The sequence below is a fragment of the Nilaparvata lugens genome, chromosome 5 (genome assembly GCF_014356525.2).
Source record: "Nilaparvata lugens isolate BPH chromosome 5, ASM1435652v1, whole genome shotgun sequence".
Classification (NCBI taxonomy): domain Eukaryota; kingdom Metazoa; phylum Arthropoda; class Insecta; order Hemiptera; family Delphacidae; genus Nilaparvata; species Nilaparvata lugens.
In genome coordinates, this window is record NC_052508.1 from 61,175,060 (window position 1) to 61,196,052 (window position 20,993).

General features: G+C 34.2%; 1 protein-coding gene across 1 annotated transcript; it reads left to right on the top strand.

The window, feature by feature from the left end:
- Positions 1-246: 246 nt before the first annotated feature.
- On the top strand, positions 247-20,962 carry LOC111049822 (eukaryotic translation initiation factor 3 subunit L). Its single transcript, XM_022335997.2, has 11 exons — positions 247-406; positions 1,049-1,212; positions 1,780-1,873; positions 2,775-2,895; positions 11,857-12,083; positions 12,960-13,130; positions 15,142-15,312; positions 15,740-15,886; positions 16,281-16,441; positions 17,713-17,914; positions 20,677-20,962. Exons 1-11 carry the CDS (start codon positions 386-388, stop codon positions 20,809-20,811), a joined length of 1,614 nt encoding a protein of 537 aa, XP_022191689.1. The 5' UTR covers positions 247-385; the 3' UTR covers positions 20,812-20,962.
- Positions 20,963-20,993: the final 31 nt, after the last annotated feature.

Here is a 20,993-nt window from a genome sequence, read left to right on the forward strand (position 1 = left end):
GGACATTGTCCATTATTTAAGTAAAAATAGCAATCACTAATCTAGAATAACGCATATTATTAGACTGATGCATTTATTTTTCATTGGAGTAAAACTTCAAAGTAATTTAAATCATTGTAGAAACAATTTAATTGTACCATTTTTCTCTAAAAAGAGGTGATATGAATCTCCCGCTACTGCTCCACTGAGATGCCAACTAATCGATATAAAGTAAAACATCGATTTAGACTCAAATCGACTCCAAAATTATCGATAAAAGGTTTGGCTTTGACTTGAGTTTGGCTCTAAATAGGAGGTTAGGAATTTGTGCCACCTATTTTTGAAGTTTTATGTGATTCTCCTGTTTGAAATATATACAAGAAGCTGTATTTTTGAATATTTCAATATGTATGGAAGCTATGATAGTGTGAGTACAATTATTTTTTGTTAATTGATTAGTAAATTGCTTGCATAAGCTAGAGACGCGTTACACGCGGCTCACTTTCTGTTCACGCCATAGCTCAACTTAACTTCAAATCATACAATTTTATAAATAAAAATTTCAGGTTTTATGGCTTTTGAAGAATTGTGAAAAATATACCTTTTTAACAAAATCTATTTTTAGAGCGTTCAATTCACAAATATTGAATAGGAAAAAATAAAGCCTATAGTAAATTATTGTTAGTTTATAAGGTTTTGCTCAATTTTTGATGTCTTGAATTATTTGAGCTTTTAAAACTGATATTTGCTGCTAAATTCAATTGAAATTTACAGCCTTTAGCTTCAAACAATTGTAATAAACACAGATTCTTTTGAACTTAATATTTGAGGTTAGATAGCCATGTACATAGGCCCCAGCGTCCCAAGAAGGCAGTAAAATAGATAATTCTTTGGAATATTAATTGTTTTAAAAATATAATTAAACCTATTTACTTTAAATTGACGATTATTTGTTTCACAAGTGACAAGTGATTGATTACTATATTATGTGTCAACAATTCCTTATCGTTCTAAAATTCTATCAAAACCAACTGATCATTTTTCAATTACAAATTGTTATATTTTTTAGATGGATAATGCTTACGGATACAACGATCCTTACAATGGCGACTACGATAGCAAAGGAAGAATTATGTCCGATGTTCCAGAAGATGTCAAAAAATTTCTGCATGATCTGAGCAGGGCTATTAGCCAGGGCAACGTCTATGTTATGCAAGATTTATATGAAAACTAGTGAGTATTGAAAGCTTTACTGAGGGTGCAGTGTAAATCATAAGCTTGGAGCTTGTTTAGGGGTGATGGAAAGATGATTGTAAGGGATGAGTGAGCCCACAACTCGAGGTGGGTTTTGAACCACAAGGGATCAGTTTTCAAACACATTCATGATATTTATAGACGAGCCACTAATAATACAAATGGAAAGCAATTTTCATTTAAGCTACTAATTACATGTTATAAGAAACATATATTTGTTTAATATTGAGCGTGGTGTCGACTCCACTCGCAAGGATATTTTTGTACCGTAGCGTTGTTCATGAATTTCAGATTCCGGTTTTTAATGTTTTCTTTCGTAGAAGTTTTCAGGGGAGCATAAGCTTATTACTTGGAATTTCTTTTCATAAATATCAGCTTATGAATTCAATGGCAGTTGAAGAATTGCATTTTTATCGCTATCTCAATCCTTCAAGTTATAAATACTTGACTATTTTTTTGAAATCATTATATTCTCTATTTGTTCTTGCTATTCACTATGCTATCACAATTTCATTTTTAATTATAAAATTCTTTGTATGTTTTCAGCTATCCACAACTGACTGAGACTTACTATTCGAAATGCCCCTGGCCGCAAGTTGAAGAAGTTGAAATTATCCTCAATCATCTTGATAGAGACGATGTAAGTTTCTTATGAAGATACTTTAGTTTTGTCCTCATCACAATTAAACCAGGAGAATAACTTAGTCAAAAATTATAAATAGTCAATGACAGCTATGTAATTTTATTTTTATTTTAATGATTTGACGGTGAATAAGCTTCTCTTTATTGTCGAAGCTACTACACTTTCTGTTACGTAAATGTTAAACATGGATAATATGGATGAAAACAGATGGATAAAATAACACATTCAATAAGAAAAATCTAGTACTCATACGTATCATGTTTTGTTTTTTTCTTCATTTAAGCCAATACTGATTATAATTTTTGTAACCGAAACTTCCCACACACAAGCTCTGTTTTCGTGGACTTAAATGTTAATAGCGTTAAGTAGATAATATGTATTATAGCTATGTAGTTAATAGTATATATAACCTATTGAAATTGTCTTATCTATTTTCATCTTGTTTTTGTATTGGTTTAATGTCCATTTTCATCTCACAAATGAATGTAAGTCAGCAATAAAGAATAACTAGAAATATTGCCTGGAAATTGAATTCATCAAAGCAGATCGCCTTTTAAAATGGCAATTGTTTTTCCTTGATCATAGTTTCAATTATCAATCTAAGGTAAACCTTAATTCAGTTGTTTTTTCAACCGGTAACTTTTTTTAGATTCTTATTTTCAACGAATTGATACATTGATTGTTATTATTCAAAGATCAATGTTTCACACACGATTTATTACTGTTTAAATTCATAATAATTATTTGTTTGAAATTTGAAATCTTGATAAATAAAGTAAGAGACAAACAAAACTTAGTATTTTCTATTCCTTCATAATTTTCAAGTGATTGTTTGGTAATTTATAATTTTTTTTATCATTATCGCTTTTGTTAAGTGATTGATTGTTTCAATTTGCAGATTTTCTTTGTACTTTACAAAGAGCTGTACTACAGACACATTTATGCCAGAGTGCAGCCAACCCTTCAGCAGAGGATTGATTCGTATTGGAACTATTGCTCCTTCATGAATTTCCTTATTGGTAAGTAATTATTTTCCTCAAAAAATCTATAATTTTTCAATATTAAGATTGCATACAGTAATATTACAAACAGGTTCTTGAAGAAATAAATACAGTGGATCTGCTTGGTTATGTCATTTAAGAGACCACACATTCAATGACACTATATATCAGAGTGACACTATAGATAAGGTTTCAAAATCTTAATTTTAAACCGAGGAAGAATTGAGAAACATGGAAAATACACTTTTAATACAGATAATTTAGGAAATACGTACTTTATCATATATATATATATATTACATTTGAGTGTTTCGCGGATGGATATATTATATGTAAAAGAATTAACCGGGTACATCCGTTTGTTTTGACTTACTTGAGTCTGACGTTTCGTCGCCATCGCAGACGACATGCTCTGCGACCCAGAAAGAATACCTAGGACTCAGTGTGGATTTCGACGCCACCCTCAGAAGATGTCGTCTGCGATGGCGACGAAACGTCAGACTCAAGTAAGTCAAAACAAACGGATGTACCCGGTTAATTCTTTTACATATAATATATATATATATATATATATATATATATATATATATATATATATATATCGGAATCTTATCTAGAAACTCAAAGTCTGAAAATCAAAATACGGTATAAATAAACAAACATAGGCTATTATGTCTCAGTATGAAAATGGAAATGACAATTTATCCCTGTTGGCCGCAATAACCAAGTTACACTGTATACTAATAATAATAATAATAATAATAATAATGTTTTATTAACTCAAGAGTTTTTACAAACATAGAGTTTCGTCATACAGGAATTTAGAGTCAATACAATATTAATATAAGTTCCATGTCAATAGTCCATTCATTACAAATATTATCACAGCTTATTCGTTCCACTGCATAATCAGTCCAGATCATAATTTAATTTAATTATAACAGAAAAACAACAACATATCTAATAATGATTAAAACAATACCAATTGATAACATTTATATCACAGTCAGGTCAAACGGAGATTAAACAAGAATCAATCACAGTCAGGTCAAATCACAGAAAAATAGCATAACACATAAATAATCTATACATCAATATTAGCCTCCAGATAAAAATTCATTTATTGAATAAAATGGGTTTCTTTCAAACCACTGATGCAATTTAATCTTGGACACATTCAATGGAGCATCTCGTAAATCAAGAGGTAGTTTGTTGAAAAATTTTATACCACAAGAAAGCCAGTGGTCATGAGTCTTTCTAAGTCTGCATGTAGGAACATTAATATCATGACTGGTTCTAACATTAAATCTGTGAAGTGAACCTCTTTCATTATGTTGTAACAGACTTCTCTTGACATTTATTAAAGCTGATAAAATATAAAGACTATGCACAGTTAGCAGTTTCAACTCAACAAATAAAGGACGACATGTTTCCCTGGGAGGCTTACCTAGCATAGCTCTTATGGCTCGCTTTTGACTCAAGAGTATGTCATTTACTGAGGGAGCATGTCCCCATAGTTTTAAACCATATTCTATATGACATTGGAACAAGCCAAGTAAACAGTTCTCAGTTTATCCAATGAAATCGTATTTCTTAATCTTCTTAGAGCATAAATCACTATAGACAGCTTAGTACAGACATTACTCACATGTACCTGGCAATCCAATTTGGAGTCCAAATAAATGCCAAGAAGCTTCACTGCAGATGCATCATTTCTAATACCACCTCTAAGACCACATACAATCCTTTGAGTTTTTTTCAGTATTCATCAGCAGCCCATTTGCAGCAAACCAATCAGCCGCCATACTGAAAGCTTCAGCCTCAATCTGTTGCAGTATGTGAAGATCCGCATGGCTTGAGAGGAGAGTTGTGTCATCTGCATAAAGTATGGTTCGACAGGGAACATTTGCAGACAGGTCATTTATCATGCACAGGAACAAAAATGGTCCTAAGACAGATCCTTGGGTTACACCAAACTCAACCGCTCTGGTGCTGGATATTTTGTTGTTGCAGCTTACATACTGTTGTCTCCCTCTAAGATAAGATTCCAGCAGCTTCAGTGATTCGTCCTTAATTCCATATCTCTTGAGTTTGGCTAGCAAGACACAATGTGATACGCAGTCAAACGCTTTTGTAAGATCACTCAGTGTTAACTGGATTTATTCCTTATTCTCAAAAGATGACAATATACACTTTACAATATCTTCAATAGCCATAGTTGTTGATTTTCCTTTTCGAAATCCATATTGACTATTAGACAACAAGTTATTAGATTCAAAATAGACAACCAGCTGAAGAAACAAAATGTACTCAGAAAGTTTTGAAAATATAGGAACTACACTGATAGGTCTAAAGTTCTCAACTGAGAATTTATCACCTTTTTTGTGCACTGGAAATATTTCTGATATTTTCAGACAATCTGGGTATTGACCTTCATTTATACATTGGTTAAATAAAGTTGTAAGTGGTTCAACAATAGAATGAATTGAGAAAAAAATGGAGACACCATTAACATAAGTACTTTTAAAATTTGATAATGCAGTCACACCCCTTATAATGTCATTCTCACTTACATTGCACCATTCAAATTGACACTCAACCTGAACACCAGAGTCTGGAACATCATTACGATGTAATGCATTTCCAGTTATTGCTGCCACTGAGTATAAAAAAGTTATTCAGATCATTTGGATGAACATCTACTTTATAACTCTTGTTTGTTCTTGTTTCCTGTCTGACAAGTTGCCATACTGTTTTACATCTATTAGAGGAATTAGCAATAAGTTCGCCAAACGAAGATTTTTTAGCCTCAATAATTTTTGACTTATAGATCTTATTAAGGGATACATATGCTTGCTTTGCATGTGGAGAACCAGTAACTCTATAAAGATTGTAACGAAGCATGACACGATCCTTGATTGACCTTAGTTCCTCAGTAAACCACTTAATTCTTCCTGGAGTTCTTTGTCTATTTGGAGAGGAAAACACAATTCAATTTTATTCTTGATGTAATAAGTGAAGAGATGAAATGCTACCCAGAACCAGCTACAATAGATGTCCAATCAGTTATAAAAACCTCTCTGTAGAAAGAATTATAGTTATTTTGACTATATTGTCTCACAGCAGCAGTACTTTGATTCTCACATACCTTATCCTTCTTAAGCACCAAAATTTCCATCACAAGTGATTGATGATCAGCAATGCAGAGATCCTTAACATCATCATTGTAGAATGACTGGTTGTAGCCCGTAAAAATATAATCAAGACAGGATGTTCCTCTGGTAGGAGAAAGTACAGATGGATATAAATTGTAAGACCTCAGCAGAGTTAGAAGATATTGTGATTTTAAATCATTCATTCTTAGGTCAATATTGAGATCAGTAAAAATGAAAATTTGAGCATTCTATCCACTTGGATTGTGAAGAATTTTCTCAATACTATCAAGAAAGATTCTGAAACTTCCAACTGGGTGACCTGTACACCGACACTAGGATAAAGTTCAAGTCACTCAACAAAACAGAACATGCTTCATAGTGTTTTTCAGAGCAATATTGTTCAATCTGAAGCTCATTGAACTTGAGTTCATTCTTTATTATTATACAGGAGCCTCCATTTTTAAAAGCAGACCACAAGAAAAAAGAACCAACTGTATAACCTTCAGGTGCATGCATGGCTATTTCATCAGCATGTAACCAATGCTCACACTTACAGATGAAGTCAGGGTTTTCAGTTTGACACACTACTTCAACTTCAGTATTCTTATTTCGCAAGCACTGCATGCTCATATGAATCAATTTAATCACATCAAAGTTGTTGTCTAATGTAATAGTATCACTATTAGTTCTGTGAACAGTAGACCTCGCGCAGCTATAAACCGCAGCCTCCTCTTACTGTACATCAGAGTAAATCCAGTCTGTATGTAGTGTCGGCGAGATATCGGTGTGAAAACGGCTAATGGCTGTTGGGGTTGGAGTATCAAAAATGCTAACATCAAAAGCTAATCTCCTTCAAGACATACTGGCAAACAGGTCAGCCCAAGTTCAAAGCAGAGAAAGTTCAAGAGACAATACTATGTTATTTTAGTTATTAATTGCATGCACCATTGCACGCAATCAATAGTTCGTTTATTTATTTATTCATAATGGAGACAACGGGTTTCCCCAAATATGTCTCCTTAACAATAAAAATTGTACAGATACAAATAAAAAAAGAAAATAATCATAAAAATAATACGAACTTATGCAATAATAAATAATACAAACAACAAAAATACCACCTAATTCAAAAATGAAAAATACAAAGATTTCAAATATTTATGAAAAAAGTAAAAATAAAACAAATTGAGATTTCAAAATTCCAAAACTTATAAAAAAATTGAATATATAAACAAAAATTTTATCAATAGAATAAATAACATGTTTTATAACTGAACGACGTCCCAAACCATATGCACATCTACACTGATACACCAACTATTTATTTGATCAGATCATGCTTACAAAAGATTTAATAAATTATCATATAACGCTTTCCGGAATTTAGCGCGAGAAAACCAGAAGACATCTAGGCGCCCAGACAAGCTGTTATAAGTTTTTTGCATCCTATTTAATAGTGCATAGAAATTGCATTCAATGAGGCATGCAATTTATAGTCTACACAGCTGCTGATATTTACCTAGTAACATTGAGATATTGAATTGCATGCGTCATGGCATGCGATTTCTAATCCACTCGACAGCTGATTTATGATGAATAATAAATTCTATAGTCTGATTTTTACGGTAATATTAGCGTATGAAGGAGGCTCCTTTTTCCTTTTATATTATCCTTGAAATGCAAAATTTCCAAAAACCTTGTATATTCGTCGACGCGCAAAATGGAACATACCTGTCAAATTACATGAGAATCTATTATCGCGTTTCGCCGTAAATGCGCAACATATAAACATTTAAACATTAAGGGCCGGTTTCCGAGCTCGGGATTTAGCTAAGTTCTAGACTTTAACTGGCTTTAAACTCTGGAGTCAGAAAATTGGCTTTCCGAGTCAGAGCGTTAACGTAGTTGAGGACTTGAATAGACTCTGGATTTTAGAGATCATGTTAGACCCTGGAGTTTATAATTTCGCTTTCTGAGTGAAGGGCTTATAAGTCCACGACTTGGATTAAATTCTCGCCTCTTTCCAAGTCAGGGATTTATCAAAAATCGTCTAGGACTTGAAACAGCGTGATTTTAAACCCTCGACTGGGGTAGGGTTTAAATTCAAGTTCTAGACTTAAGTGAGCAAACACAATTCAGTTATTGTTTTGAAGTAAATAAAAAGCCAAATAGATGTCATGGAATACCTAAATTATTTGGATTAGTCCATCTAAATTCATAATTTATTGTTTGCAAGTTCATTTTGAAATATAATTGTATCAGAATTATGCGTAAAAAACTAACCTCATTTCACGACTGTGACATAAACTAAAAATGTTCAAGCAAAATAATACAAGGATTGCCTTGGAATTTATATTCCAATCTGAATGTTATTACTCCAGTTTTTTTCAAAACAAATACGTTTTCAAACTCAATAACCTGATGAAATTTTTATAAACTCCATAAACTCCGCCAGATATAAGTAATTTAACAGGTTTGTGCAGTTGTAGAAAAAAATTTGTATGTAATTCGCGCGTAATGCTTCTTTATCGCTCTTGCAAAAGAGCGATATTCATTTGCTATTTCAAAAGGTACTCCCACTTTGAATGAACTGTAGGTGTTGTATTTGGAGTTAATTTTCTCACAGATGTAATTTGTTGACTGCTTCAAGTTTTGAAGATGATCAATAACTGCTTCTGTTTTATCTGAAGAATCAAGTCCTGAGAGAAACAACATATTTTTAGCTTTTTTAAAAGTTGCACCATCACTTGTTTCCATAGCTCCATGGATACCAAGTACCCTCCCCCAAATACCCTTGTCTCCAGCTACAGGATTGGCTTGAGCATTAATATGGGTAACATTGTTGTCAAGGTTAGTATGTGTTCCTTTCTGTGAATCACAAGAGTTGGTCCTATTATTCTTGTCAGTTCCATGATGATAATTTTTTTTACATTATTAGCCGGGCCAGATTTATTTGAAAAACGTGAGCCCTTATTTTGAAACCTGTTAACCGATACCTGTACCTGATGAGCCCTACCTGCAATAGGATGTGATTTCATGTCACGTCTTCTTCTACTGACTACTTGTTTCCATCGACTATTATTGTCAAAAGTATCATTGACTGAAATATCTTCAACCAAATTGTCAAGAGGATTTACAAAGTTGAGTTGTGATTCAGTACCTTCAGCTTTATTTTTATCATTCACCTGGTCATTCATATAGGTTATGTCACTACTATTATTGTCCTGATCAACTAAATTAATTTTAACAATAGAACTTTCCTTTCCACTATTTTTCTTATGTCCATCATACTTAGATTCGCGGCACTGTTGTAACCTAGAATCACAAGATGGACAGTTCCACTTGGAAAGCTCTCCTAATTCACCTATTTTCTTGAGGTTAACTGATGAAATATTAACACATTTGGCATGATACCACTTTTCAACACAAAATGCATCACATATAATAGCTTCATCACTAACATTTATTGCATTTTCACACAGACCACACATCGAAACACCAGTAACGTCAGCCATCTTGAAAATTCCTCCTAAAATAATATACTCTATTGGATTTTAAAATTGAATTTGGAAAGTCTGGGACCTTACCGCTAGCCAGGTAGATTCTAGAATTCCGATAATGAGAAATCCATAGATTAGAAAGCCCCACAAAAGCAATCGTTACTTTTGTTCAAATTTGCCGGAATATTATTCAATATTTTATCTAACACAATATTCCAACAGTTCTGTCAAAAAGCCGCGAATTAGCGCCTCCATTAATTTCCAATTAACGCAATATTTTCGAAAAATTAGAACAAACAGCACACGTAATGAAACCAAATCTGCTTTTTTCGACGACTGCGTATTTACAATAATAACTTATATTTGAAAAAATATTAATAGGTGATTTAATTTGCTTCAGAAAATAATGTCTGGACAAGTGATAAGAAACTCTTGTGCTGGCAGGAACCAACTGCTGGCAGTCATTAGTATTGTAAAGATGTTTCTATATTACATAAGGATAGAGCATAAATTATGAATGATGCGCTACCAAGGGGATAGATGACGTTTTGGGCAATCTTGGCTGTATAATAAGTTAATACAGTCGAAAGATGAGACCAATAGTTAGATACGGCTCAGAAACCTGGAATTTAACTGCAGTTGATGCCTCTAAACTGAGAGTTTTTGAAAGAAAGATTATTAGGCGCATATATGGAGGCATCAATGACAATGGAGTCTGGAGGAGATGGTCAAATGATGAGTAAATGAAATTCTAAAGGGGGAGGATGTGGTACGATTCATCAAATCACAAAGATTACGCCGGGCTGGTCATGTAGAAAGAATGGCAGATAATCGAATATGAAGTATGAAAAAAGAAGAAGTAGAAGAATAAAGAGAAGAAGAAAAAATAAGAAGAAGAGGAAGAAAAAGAGAGGAAAAAGAGTTGAATAAAGAAATACGACATAAATAAAGGCCGTTTTCACATTATCATGCCTGAATAAGTGATTACATACTCTTGTGCTGCCACGAACCGCTTTCAAATTGAACCAATGTAAGGTTCCGAATGTCGGTCGACATTTAGAATAGTCCTCCGATTGACAGTTTTCGCCCATATTTCACATATTTTCACATCAACAACTGATCAATATTTGTTCATGAAGACATAAATCGCAAACAAAAACCCTCAATCAATCATATCATAGCATAGTATCAAACCCTCAATTATATCACAGCATATTATCATTATCACAAAAAATCATAATAACAAAAATCTTGTGTTTTTATTTGGAAACAGCAAGGTCACCAACACAAATCTAGTGATTTAGTATTCCCATAGATTGTTGGCCGACACTTAGCATTGTCCTCTGATTGGCTAACTCTCACAAACAGCTAATCTGAGGGCAATTTTGAGTGTCGGCCGATTATTGTTGTGGAAACAACCATTGAGCAAAAATCAGCTCTTGGTTAAAATTAGTCAGAGGACTCTGAGTAAGTGTAGAAACGGTCAAACGTTTCCAGTGGAAGCACAGCTTAAAATATCCCTGGAAATCTCGATTAGCATCTCAATCCGAACTACGTCATAACTTTTCCCGTTTGTTTTTCACAGTAGATGTTCTATTACAGTAATTTCCTATCAACAAATTACCTATCGACTCCATCAACAACATAATCACCGGGAAGAGAGCCAAGAAAATTAATAAAAATGGATCCGAGAAAAAATGTACTTTAATTTAGGAATATGACATTTTAATTTATCACCCACACTTCTGACTATCACAATGTATCATGTTTCCCATTCTTATTTTTATACAATATGAGAAAAAATTTCAAGTTTATCTAGAATTTCCTCACACTTCGTTACTCTTCCTCACAATTTCTTTTTTTTCTTCTGTACTGTATTTAAATATTGTACTATTTATATTACCCAACTTTTAACGGCTAGCGCCCAAGTTTTATTTTAAGCTAGACGAGCCGAAATGAATACTGTACATCATTTTTGTATTTACATTTGACATTTTGCAAAGTGGGAAACCATAGTTGGCTAGGAATTTTTCCTCCTTTCTTTCTTTTCAGCACACCCCGCCATGAAGCCTGTTTTTCTATTTTATTAGAAATTTATTTTTGATTGTAACTTTTTGTGTTTTTGATTTCTTTTATGTATATTGTATTGTGTTGATTTGAATGAAATTGATTGATTGATTGTTGCACATTATTATTCCATATTTAACTTTAAATTGAGATAATTACGATCAAGCAATATGTTCATGCATTCATTTATACTTCGCTGCATGTTGTCTACTTGATTGTGATTATATAGCTAATAAATTGAATTTTGAAATTTGTAGGTGGTGACAAGCCCCAGAATCTGCGCCTGCCCGACCAGTGGCTGTGGGAGGTGATCGACGAGTTCGTGTACCAGTTCCAGTCGTTCTGCCACTACCGCACCAAGCTGACCAAGCCCGACGAGATAGTGGAGTTGGTGCGCATCAACAACCAGGTGTGGAGTGTGCTCTGTGTGCTCAACGTGCTCCACTCACTCGTCGACAAGTCCAACATCAAGAAACAGCTCGAGGTAAGCCTAAATATTCATCAGTAAATCACGTTACCAAGTGAGTCGCGAGACATTGGTTCTATTACGTACGTTCGATCTTGAGAATTGTTCAAAATATGGGATCAATCAGCTTAAACCTAATCTCAATGGTTGGTTTGAACTTTGAAAGTTTCGTTCATCATGCATGTTTTGTCATCAGCGAGAGACTTCTAACATAAAATAAACAATGAATAAACCACTGGAAAATTGAAAATAATAATGATAGAAAAATAATTCAACATCAAATAGAGCAGCGAAGAAAAAATAAACAACCAAAGAATCGGAGACACAAAAACCTATCCTCAAAACATTTAAACATTTCAACTGTACACGTGAAATTCTAATCTTATCTTGGACTTTGTCACCTATAAATTTGGAGAAAAATAGCACAAGGACTACCTTATTATTTTTGTTATTACATTAGTGCCAATTGCATTGTAAATAAATAAATAAGATAAATTTTGCTCGAAGCCTTTGCTGTGATGACACAACAATGTATGAAGACACGTGTATCATGCATGTCCTACCTTTAGTGGCCAGTCACTTGGGTCGCCCACCCGGCCAACGCTGAGTCAACCACTGGCGTCCGAGGATCATTTCAGGGCATTGAATCAAATTGCTGCTATTACATTGCTTACGGACACCATTGGTGTATTTAATTTGTTTTCTTGGTCTAATAAATGAGCTGACTATCGTTCAATAAATTGTGGTAGAGCTAGAATCGCCTGGCATGAGATTCACTTCATTCAGCTTTCCTTAAAAATAAAATTAGTGCTTTCCATTCAAAGAATGCTGATAGTTGAAGATGAATGTAACTGTAGGCGGCACCTGATTGATGTGTTTGTGTTTGATTTGTAGGTGAGCGCCAGTGGCGGTGACCCGGAGTCAGTGGCCGGTGAGTATGGCCGCAGTCCGCTCTACAAGATGCTGGGTTACTACAGTCTGGTTGGCATGCTGCGTCTGCACTCGCTGCTGGGTGACTACTACCAGGCCATCAAGGTCCTCGAGAACATCGATCTCAACAAAAAGGTTAATACAACCTATTCATACAATAGTTATAAACTAGTCTGATACCAAGCTATGCATATTCGCTATAGGCTAACCCTATACGCGCTACTCATAAACAAGTTATTAACTGATGCAATTCAGAGCGTCATATGATTTCAACTGCTTCGTCTCAAAAATCTCTACCTGATAAACATTTTGATAGATTTATTTGCACATTCTTTAGTTAAAACAGTGCAGGATAATAAACTTGGAAAATTGATAATTGTTGGAGATATGAACTTCAATAGACCTTCCCTCAAGGTACTCCCCACCAACAAAAAACCATACGAATTTACTAACTATACTTTAATGTATTACCGAAAATGGGAATGTGATAACTGGGTACACGAGTTTATTATAACGGTGATTCTCATAGATGGGGGAAGGAGAGACAAGCTACAGGCGACCAGTGCTTTTCATTACTTCACTTTCCTCAAATTTTTATTTATGAAACATGTGTGAATGGAAATTGATACAATTTAATTAAAATGAAAAAGGCATTCGCTCAAAACCTCTTTATTTTTCTCCTTTTTTACTCCGGAATTTGCGCCAGTCTATGGTTAATTGAGGTTGTGTTCATATTAAATTCTAGATTTTCACTCAGAAAAAAGGTAACCAAAAGTTGACTATTGACCAAATTTTTTGAAAGATTCGTAATTGAAGCAAAATCACAACTCAACTACTCACGAAGGTTATTGCGCTTTATGCAACGGGTCTTGATCATAAAATCAGAACATTCATTGAGTAATGTCTACATCCTTTGCTGACTATTTTCTTTGTTTTGTGAAATATTTGAGTCAGCTTATTCCAGTTCAACAATCCCCGTGTCGACACTTCTTACAGATCCTTGATTTCGTCTGGCGATGAACCCGTATTAATAGTTATTTGTGCAACTAGTGCGCAAAGTGACAGTTTGCTGCACCGGAAGAAACGTTTACGCACGAGCCGTAGGCGAGGGCGGAATGGTTTCTTGAGTGCAGCAGAGGAACTTTGCTCACGTATTTCTCATTAAATTTTTCCTACAGTTACCATTGAATATGAGAAGTGGTTGATTATGGGTAAAATGATGGCTGAAATCCATCAAATGTTTGTCTGTATAATTTTGTTATTAATGGCAATTTATTTTAAACTAGATAATCCAATTAAAAATTAATAATCGATGATTTATTCAAATTAAAAATTAAATTAATCCAATTGATTTGGAAATGTGAATAATTCTTAATTTCTAAATAATTTTTCAACCAATCAATTTATTAATGAAAAAAATATTATTTGAAATAATGAATAATTAATAATATTCAAAATGTATAATTTAATGAGTACTCATTTTTATTTATTTGAAAATCATAAAAAATATAGATAGAACAAATTCGCATTCAAAATACACGCCAACAATGTCAACAGCTGATTGGGATTGGCTGCAAGATAATACGCAAAGTATTAAGAGTACGCAAAGTAATACTTTGCGCACTAGAGCGGAAAAGTGATTCTTTGCGTTCTGTAATCAGTGCAGGAATGGTCACTTTTCAATGTAACTGTAGGAAAAATAAATTTCATGCCATTGCCTAAAATTAGCCTACTAAGAAGTGGGTTAAAAGACAGCTGTTTCGAAATCAATTGCTAAACTGTAATATACAAAGTACTTCAAAAACGTCAAAGAAACAAAATATATCAATCTTATTGGAAATTGTTTCCTCTTCTCAACCATATCATTAGAATTAGTTTCTGACTGATAATTCCATAGTTATTGACTTTTTTCAAAAATATCAAAGAATTGATATTTATCTCGAGAACTATGGTCGATATAAGAAAATTTCACTGGACATTTTTTGTTGCTAATTTCATGTAGAATCTATCGTCTTCGGTTGTTACACCTTCCCGTGGGACACTGTATAAATACAGTATAATCTAAATTCTGTTATGTTACAATATGGTCTGAGATAAAACTGCTTGTATATATTTTGCATTAATTGGTTGAATGGTGGGTGTGTAGATGCCGTACGCTCACGTGCCGGCCTGCCAGATCTCGACGGCTTACTACGTGGGCTTCGCGTACATGATGATGCGTCGCTACTCCGACACCATCCGCACATTCAGCTCCATCCTGCTCTACATCAACCGCACCAAGCAGCTCTTCCAGGCGCGCACCTATCAGAACGATCAGGTAATCACTCAACATTAATGTCAAAGTCGCACATAACTTACACATGATGTGATCCAATAAGATGCCAGTGGTACTTTTCTGGAAGTTATGTAATTCTTCTGACTCTGATAGTCTTTCTAATGTGTGATTCTGGATGATTGAATAAATTGGTTGATTTAAATTGAATAAATATTCTTTGGGGAAGGATCCTTTGTGTGTTGATTTTATTTTATCTCACAGTAAGTATTTTCGAACAAAAAATTACCCATGTACATTCTCTTGGAGAAATATTGCAACCATAACCCAATTTGGCGTATTTTAGACTGTAATACAATTTATAATCAATCTCTTGCTGTTGTACTGGCTTTAGAGCTACAACTTTCCATTATTTGCTTTTTTCAAGTTTAAGAACTGTTTTTCTATAACTATTTGTGTTGGTAATGTTCAGATCAACAAGCAAACTGAGCAGATGTACAATCTGCTGTCAATCTGCCTGGTGCTGCACCCGCAGTGCATTGACGAGTCGCTCCAGAACATTCTCCGCGAGAAGAACTACAACGAGAAGATGTTCCAGATGCAGATGGGAGATCATAAGGTAATCCACCAGACAAAGTTCCTCTAATTAAATCTAAATCCAATTATCACAATTTTAATTATTGAAACTACTAGTACCATAGCTACCTCTAATAAGACCACCTTTAAGACCAGCAACTAAAGCAGATAAAGGAAATACAAAATAAAAAGGTATAAAGAGGCTACTAGTAATTTTCTATAATATATAAACATTCAAGTAGTCCTATTGAAATTCTTTATTGTATATAAATTATTTAATAATTTATTAAATTGAATAATCATCCGAAACTAGTAGTGCCTTGAAAATAAATAAAAAAGGGTACTAGTTTATCAAAGTGTCTACTAAGTTTCCTCTTCCATTAACTCACACTTTGCCTACTTTGACACTATTGATTAGTTTGATGTGTTTGATGTAGGAAATCCAAGACTGCTTCCGGTTCGCGTGCCCCAAGTTCATCCTGCCCTATGCGCCGGACTACGAGAACAAGGATGACCTTGACAAGAACGCCACCGACTACCAGGTCCAGGTGTTCATGGACGAAGTCAGGCAACAGAAGATGCTCCCTACCATCAGAAGGTAAACAAACTTCTTCTCCTTCACACTTCTTCTTCTTCTCCTTTCTTTTTCTTCTTCTTGCTTATTTCCCTTCGTTTTATCCCTCTTCCTCCCACCTCCTCTTCATCATAATTTTTTTTTCATCAATCCCAAGTTATCAGAAAAGAAATTTTAAGAAATATTCTTAATTGATTCGGTTTTCAACTTATCTAAATTCTAAAAACAAATTCATATGATACTTTTGGGCCCAAAATTACAAAGAAATGGTATAAAGTGAAAAAACATAACATTTTATTGTACTTTTAGGCATATTAGGCTATCGCTATTAAATTTTGGGAGCACAATTTTGGTCCTGTTGTCCCTATCACAATTACTGTATTCTCGATAAGTTACGAATGATTGTGTATCGATAAATGTATAGATAATAAAATCTTATTTTTCATTGTACATTCAAATAGCCCTAAAATTCACTTGCTTGTTTAGTACTACTTGTATTTACATAAAAACTAAGAATCGCAAAAAAGTACCCTTTTTAACTTTATAAAAATAATAATATCGAGCTACCTGGCTGGCTCAGGTCTGGTGTCAGAGTTGTTAGGTCGCAACTGATCAATTTCTGAGCCTCTAACATGACTGCTTTTTAGGCAGCCGGGACCGACAACTTAACGTGTTTATCCGAAACATGGTTAAAAAACGTAGACTTTATTTAATGAATAAATAATGTTGAATTTTAAATTAGTTTATTTTTATGTAAGTAGCCCTAAATAGCAAAGTGAAAATTTAGTGAACCTTTCTTCCTCTTAATCTTCCTTATTCTTTGTCTACTTTCTGAACTTGCTCACATATTTTTTATTAATTATCTTCTTCCTCCTTCTCATCCCATCATCTTCATTATTTTAATCCTCATTCTGATCTTCTTCTTCATTTGATCTTCTAATAACACCATTCTTCCAATGAGTAAGCACTCCCATAAGAACCCAGGTCAGCCACTAACGTAACGTTTCACGTATCTGATACCATTGTCAGTCGATCAAACCGTAAATGTGTGTTCAATTATTTTGTATATTTATAATTTAATGGATGATAAAACATTTTTTTATTCTATTCTTGTCAGACGAACAAATAAATCTTCTCTGTTCACCTGTAGACCCATGTCACATCGAATAATAACCAGTTCAAGTTGTCGTCTGTGCAGACGTATCGGCATGTGAAACGTTACGTTAGTGACCAGCTTAAAGTTCATTGCACAATAATATTGAAAACCTTGATCAAATTGATTTTGTTTGTTGTAGTTATCTGAAGCTGTACACAACGCTTCCGATCTCGAAGTTGGCCATCTTTATGAGCGAGGGAGACATCAGCGAGGAAGAGCTGAAGAAGAACATCGAAGACCTGAAGATTCATCTGCTCTGCTTCAAGCACAAGATGAAGAACGTCGTCTGGACCAAGGGCGGTGCCTCAGGACTCGAAGGCAGCTTCCAGTCTGGATCTGAGGTAACGCACTTCAATTATATCTATTCCTCAACAGAAATACAGAGTGAGTCATATGTATGGGAACCCTTCAATAAATTGGAGACTGCTGTAGATATAATACTGTAACTTTCAGGATAAGCTATTGATCTAATACTCTACCTTTTGACGTACAACTGAATTTCAACAGCTCATAAGGGGGTGACTTAGGGGTTGTAACTCAAATATTTCAAACGTTAACACCCATTCTGTAGAACATAATTTTAAAGGTCTTTCTGAAAAAAAATGAAGATGACCTCAATAAAAATGTTCTATGATACTTTTATCCAAAATGGCGGCTGATTGAACTTTATCAATTATTTCTTTAAAAACTAAAACTTTAATCAGCCGCCATTTCGGATACAAGTATCATAGAACCTTTTTATCGATGCCATCTTTCTTGTTTTAAAAAGGCCTTTAAAAATGTATTACACAATTGTTGATTACATTAAAAATATTCGAGTTACAGTTACAACCCCTAAGTTACCCCCTTATGAAGGGTTGAAATTTAGTGGTACGTCAAAAGGTAGAGTATTTGTCCAATAACTTATCCTGAAAGTTACAGTATCATATCTACAACAGTCTCCAACTTATTGATGGGTTCCCATACATATGACTCACTCTGTATATTATTTAACATAGTATTTAAAAAATAAAATAAATACAGATTGGTGCAAAGTAGGTAAGCAGTAATTGAAAATTTGATAGAAAATTAAAATCCTCAGTTTTTCAGTGCTTGGGGGGGGGATTGCAATAGTCAGCTGCGCATGTCTAAATGTTGTATTCCTAATTATAAAATTAATACGGGATGCTAGGCCACTACCTCCGTAAACAAAGCCGTAGTGCATTCGTGTGACGTCAGCACAGGTAGGGCTCCTACACCAATAAAAATTCGTTGATTTCAGCTGATCTATATCAGCTAGTGTTTTTATTGGTATAGGAGCCCTACCTGTGCTGACGTCACAGGTAGTGAATGCACTATAGCTTTGTATACGAAGGTAGTGGCTAGGCTGGTTGACTGAAATAGCAGGATACAACTAGATGGTTGATCAAATGTTATTGCTATACAATCTTGCGTCTTGATGCTGTGGTATGAGTTGACCGGTACAGGGTTCAACTCCTGAGACCATACAAAAGTCAATTTTTACAAGCTATAAAGAATTTTGAGAAACAAAAAATAAGTCTGAAGAGTACTATTACTACCGGTAGTTAGTAGTAAACGTATGAAACCGCTCATTATGTGGCTGGCTAACTTGGATAATAATATCACCATCCAACTAAAAATATAGTTATTTGCTCTGAATCTCTCTGGGTACACTTCCCCACATAGATTATCAATCTGTATCTAGGAATAGTATATTTCGCACCTAGAGCAGAAAATGAGATTTTTCCAGCTCGAAATCGGTTTTCAAGTCCGAGGCCGTAGGCCGAGGACTAGAAAAGATTGAGAGCTGGAAAAACATTTTTGCCCGTGGTGCGAACGATATTTTTCGCCACACTACAGGTATTGCTGACAAAATAAATAAAGAATACTCGTTAAGCTATCGTACCTATCTCTTGATTTTAGTGGTAGAAGATTTGCAGTCAGGATTTCAGATTCTTTTAAAATTTCACTTGGAATACCACAGTCATCTTCAAGCATTTTTGAAAATTCGGAATGCACTAATCAACAATAAATAATTGAATAAAACTGGTTGCGAAGCGAATTAGTTTGATTCGAAACTGGAACTGAAATCATGGCGACTTCAGCTGATGATGAAAGTGGACACTCGCCCGATCTAGCGGATGACTTATTAACTTCTTCCATGAGCGGCTGGAAAGAGACAACTTTCTGGCCTAGACCGGAAAAGAAACACTTTTCTGACGTCGTCTGCAAACAAGGTCTTTCAGATCTACGTAGGGACTGGAAAACAGCTGCTTTCTGTGCAGTGTGGCGAAAAATGATTATTTGAAATTCCTCATAATTACCATCAAAATTTGAATATTTTTCAAAATGGATGGGAATCGAACCATGACGGTGCAGCGGTAGCATATTGGAGTTGCGATGTTCCCTAGGTCTCTAGGCTATGCCGACTCGACTTATTTCTTCTGATACTTCTTCTACTTGTGTTTCTCTATTATTCATTCTCCCTAGTCATGTATCTTTTTTTTGTCCTTTCGATTGTTCTCTCATTATTTTTTCCTGTGGTCTATTACATGAAAATCTAGTCCTGTATTTCAGGAAAAATAATGCTCCTATACACAAGACTTAAATTTGTAACATAGCTCGCCGTATTATCCATCTATAGTGTTTGGGTCCTTTTCCAATACTACATGATATAGATATTTTATGAAGCATGTCCCTAGTATCCTCTTCAACTTTCTAATCTTCTTCCACTGATCCATATTATTGTGTTTCATTCCCAATACTACATGATATAGATATTTTATTAAGCATGTCCCTAGTGTCCTCTTCAACTTTCTATTCTTCTTCCACTGATCCATATTATTGTGTTTCATTCTTATTAATAATTAACTGAAGTTTTGAGATGGTGTAGGTGTAGTCTATTCTTTTTGGAAATAGCATAATATGGAAGTATTCAAGCACAGCCAGGTCCTGCAATTAATCATTCAAAGTAAGAATAACAAGTTATAGAAATATAGTTGTTTTATAGTAGAATAACATTACATTTATAATGTTGAATAATGACATGATTGTTGATTATTACTTTACATTGATTTATTTATTAATTTCATTTACTTTTCAGCTTGACTTCTACATTGACAACGACATGATCCACATCGCTGACACGAAGGTCGCCAACAGATACGGCGATTTCTTCATCAGGAAAATACTTAAGTTCGAAGAACTAAATAAGCAGCTGCATGCTATCAAAATATAGAAAAGTTTTGCCATCAAATTAATTTCGTAAAAAATATAAATATGGTTTGATGAGTAATTCCAAATGAAATGGTAAAGAATGTATAATTATTGTCATTGTCCATGAGAATTTATTGTTTTCTTTGGAGTATTAAATTTCTTCTACCATTCCAGTCTGTTAATTCATTTTCAAATGTGTTCTTG